This window comes from Entelurus aequoreus, linkage group LG08, assembly GCF_033978785.1.
Source record: "Entelurus aequoreus isolate RoL-2023_Sb linkage group LG08, RoL_Eaeq_v1.1, whole genome shotgun sequence".
NCBI classification, from domain to species: domain Eukaryota; kingdom Metazoa; phylum Chordata; class Actinopteri; order Syngnathiformes; family Syngnathidae; genus Entelurus; species Entelurus aequoreus.
Window position 1 is genome coordinate 63,759,227 of NC_084738.1, and position 4,067 is coordinate 63,763,293.

General features: G+C 45.0%; 1 protein-coding gene across 1 annotated transcript in view; it reads left to right on the plus strand.

Moving 5' to 3' along the window:
* The window catches only part of ttc33 (tetratricopeptide repeat domain 33), a 35,042-nt gene extending 33,415 nt beyond the window's left edge, over window positions 1-1,627 (plus strand). The window contains exon 5 of the mRNA XM_062055104.1: window positions 808-1,627. Coding sequence (XP_061911088.1) covers window positions 808-1,185 — 378 coding nt within the window. The 3' untranslated portion in view covers window positions 1,186-1,627. The remainder of the gene's footprint in view (window positions 1-807) is intronic.
* The last annotated feature ends 2,440 nt before the right edge of the window (window positions 1,628-4,067 follow it).

Consider the following 4,067-nt stretch of genomic DNA (forward strand, 5'->3'; position numbering starts at 1 on the left):
GCTCGAAAAGGTTGATGACCACTGGTGTATACACTACTGCCATCTAATGTCTTGGAATTGCAACTATATGCAAAATCTACTATATAATACTTGCAAATGAGACTCGGAAGTGTAAAACAAACAAAATATAACTGGGCAGCAAAAAAAAAAAAAAGATTTTATTAATAAACAGTTGACATTTATAATAACCCATGAACACACACAAAAGTACAGGGAAAAAAAAAAATTCCCAGGTACCGGGAATTAGTACCGTATCGGTACAAATGTGAAAAGTACCCATCCCTAATTACCACATACCAATGAGAGGGAGGGGGAATGGAACCCAAGTCCATCTGGGTATGTTTTGATGTCGTGAGCATTGTTAGTGGAACAACTTTCATGCCCCGTGGGATACTTTGTGGTTGTCCGCAACCATGTTTTTCTAGTTTAAGAAATGTCTTCTAAATGAGACGTTTCATGAGACGAACGGATACGTTTCTGACCAAGAAGATCAAAGTGCTGCATGGAAGACTTTCTAACATTTTCCTGTACGCCGCACCTCCCTGAACCTTGAAGCCCATTTATCTCACGTGAGCTCCATCCTCCCTGCTGAGAAAGCACGTAAGGCTGATTGTACTCCACCATTTTACACTACGCTGTTTGTTGTTGTGTCTGATTGAACTTTCATTCTCATTGATCATCTTTGCTTCTAGATAGTAGTTATTTGTAATCTGCCTGCCCTTCACTTTCCCTCTTGGTGATTTTTACCATTAAGTCGCTGTTTCCTCCCTAAGACTAACACGAAGAGCGTGTGTTGTGTTGGTGCAGGCACTGAGGTCCTTCCAGGTGGCCGTCCATCTATGTCCGTCTGAGCGTGCCTTGTGGCAGGAGGACCTGGCGTGGGCACGGGCCCTGCACAAACAGAACGCCGTCGCCAAGGAGAAGATCCGGCGAGAGGAGGAGGCAAAGCAGCAGCTCCTCAACGCCCCGGAGCTCCGTCAGGACTTTGACTTTGAGTCCAACGAGGTCCTGGACGCCTGCGTGGCCGTGGCCGAGCGGCAGGCGCGCTACGAGGAGCTGAAGAGGACCGCCGTGGTGGTGGACGCCGAGGGGAACGTTCAAAACGTGCTGGCGTCCGGCGAGGGGGGATCCGGAGACTTAACGGCGGTCCCCTCGCAGGAACAATTTGTCAAAGCGAGAATCTGATGGAGCTCAGTCAGGCGTCAGTGTGTCACCGCTTCGTCAAGACATAAAAACATAATCAGAGGCAACCGTCAGATTCTGCAAATGCTTCACATGCGCCCGATAATGGTTTGGATTTCCCAATAGTGAACAGGCAGCACATACTGTACGCTGCAAAGGCCGCAACATTAGGTACGCCTGCTGCACCGTTGAGATCATCACAAGCTTCGACAAAGACAGTCATGCTAGGTTTGGATTCTTATTTTGTTTGTCAACACATTAGAAACATTGCAGGTGAAAATGACTGCGAAGCACAATAACAAGCATGTTGTTCATGTCTTTCTCAGTTTGTGGTCATATTGTTCACCAATAATGTTGGTAACGCTCATCTGTAGTAGACATGTTTTGCATAGTAGTGTAAACCTGAGCCTCGTTACATGTGCAATAAATCCAACAAAAAAAAAAACCACTCCTTTATAACTTGTCTGATTTGTAATGTTTACCGTGTATTCATCTAATTCAGTGGTTCTTAACCTTGTTGGAGGTACCGAACCTCACCAGTTTCATATGCGCATTCACCGAACCCTTCTTTAGTGAAAAATATGTTTTTTTTTCAAATTCAAGACAAAGTTATATGTTTTTGGTAACACTTTAGTATGGGGAAAACATTCTAAGTAACAAAGACTTAATTTAGAGTTTTTTGGACACTAGGGGAACATATTCTAAGTAACAAAGACTTAATTTAGAGTTTTTTGGACACTAGGGGAACATATTCTAAGTAACAAAGACTTAATTTAGAGTTTTTTGGACACTAGGGGAACATATTCTAAGTAACAAAGACTTAATTTAGAGTTATTTGGTTAGGGTTAAGGTTAGAGGGTTAGGGCCAGGGTTAGAGGGTTAGGGTTATAATGAGGTCATGCCGAATAAGGCATTAATAAGTACTTAATAATGACTAGTTAAGAGCCAATATGTTACTAATTTGCATGTTAATAAGCAACTAATTAATGGTGAATATGTTCCCCATACTAAAGTGTTACCATGTTTTTATACCCGTGCACAAAATGAACTGTTCATGGACATCACCTTGTTCAAAGAACAAAACCAACACAGTGCATAAACTCACAACAAATTACACGACTGCAAATCAGTCTGACTTCTACTGTTGCCGTATCCGTAATACGCCGGTTGGGAGAAGTTTTTATTTACACGATGAGTCGGGTGTGTCTTGATCTCCGCCGAACCCCTGAGCCCGACTCACCGAACCCCTAGGGTTCGATCGAACCCAGGTTAAGAACCACTGATCTAATTATATCAATGTAAAAACGTGATGAGTCGTCACAAGATTTGCTGAAGACGTCTGTAATGATGGAAGGCTCAAAAAAGTTACAAAACCCATGTTTGACAACAAGCAGGAAGTCAGCCATTTTTACTTTTTGCTTGCCGTTTCCAGGTGAAACTCCGGGGACGTACTATGACTTGCTTGCCTGGAGCTGTAATGACTTTGTGTATTGTTTTCCTGTGTTTCGTGTTCTTTCTGTTTCAGCGCTTGTCAGGTTCAAACACTGATGACATCTATTAAACAAGACAAGAAGCAAAGAATCAAACAGACAGAATTCGATTTGGACTCAATTGAGGAGAGACACCGGGAACACTGTACTCTTGTACAATCTCCAGCACGCTCTGGCCAAAGATTGTACAACTCCTCCTTTTATTAGACTTTCTCTGACCACATATCCACAGCTGCTTCCAGAAGGGAAGTGGGTCGTAAACAGCGTTGCCTTTGCTTACAGAACAGTTCAAAAGAAAAGGTCGTAAACGAGTTCAAAAAGAGATTTGTAAAAGTTGAAAAACGGGTTGCCTGGAAGGGAATTCGGTCCTGCCTCCTCCTCGCTTCCACAGTCCTTGGGAAAGACAATATCTTTCTGTTTGATTCTAATACATGAAAGACACAGGAACACCTTCATCTTGCTTCCCCCCTACACTGGAGTTTTATGAGCCTTGCTCTTGGTAGGTGTCTTCTCACCAGACATTAAATGTAACACAAAGTTTTTGTGATAACTAGGAAACAATTATTCTAACAGCGCTGCTTCCTGCTGTTAGCGCTCATTGAGCACACCTGCCTCTGTTTAGTGATCAGGAGACTCATTTGCCTCTGATCACTAATCAGAAGGCTTTTTATGTCAGCAGCGCTTTTCAGCCGTCTGTCAGCATCCTGGGGTCACAACTACCGCAACGATGCGAGTTTGTGGCAGAACGATCCAGACACAAAGAGATGTTGCGGTGATTATCTACAACTAAGTCGAGCAGAAGGAGTAGAATTGGACAAAATGGTAATGCTTGGAAGCTGAAAGCCTGAAATACTCTCCGGAGTTACTGAAGGCAATGATGTGAGGGTCATCGTTCTCTTCCTCCGGCAAGGGAGGACCTCTGGAATCCGTCTACTACTGGTAGCTGTGCGACTAGGGATGCACAGCTCCCCCAACTGAAGCCGTCTCAGGGGTCCTCTCCTGATGCCACCTCCAGCTCCGCCTTTGGTAAGTCCTCTTCAGAAGCCACCTCTGAAGAAGCGCCTGTCCTGCGCTCTGCTTCCAAGACGGCTGACAAAGTGCCTATCTTGCGCTTGTCTTCCTCCTCCTTGTCGTCAAAGTGGTGGGGGTGTACCGCCACTGCTTCTGGACCACTCACCCCATGCACGTCAGCCTCCTCCTCGGCCGTTGATGTAGCCATTCAATGAACCCCCTACACATCAACGCGCTTGTCGTTGTCTTCGTTGCCACCACCTGACTCTCCCCTGCTGGCTTTGGGGACACACGGCCTTGACTAGTTACCAGCCCTTCGCAGTGGGAGAGCAATTTGGCGGCCTCCCTCTAGCCTTCTTTGATTTTGGAATTGTCTTTAACGCC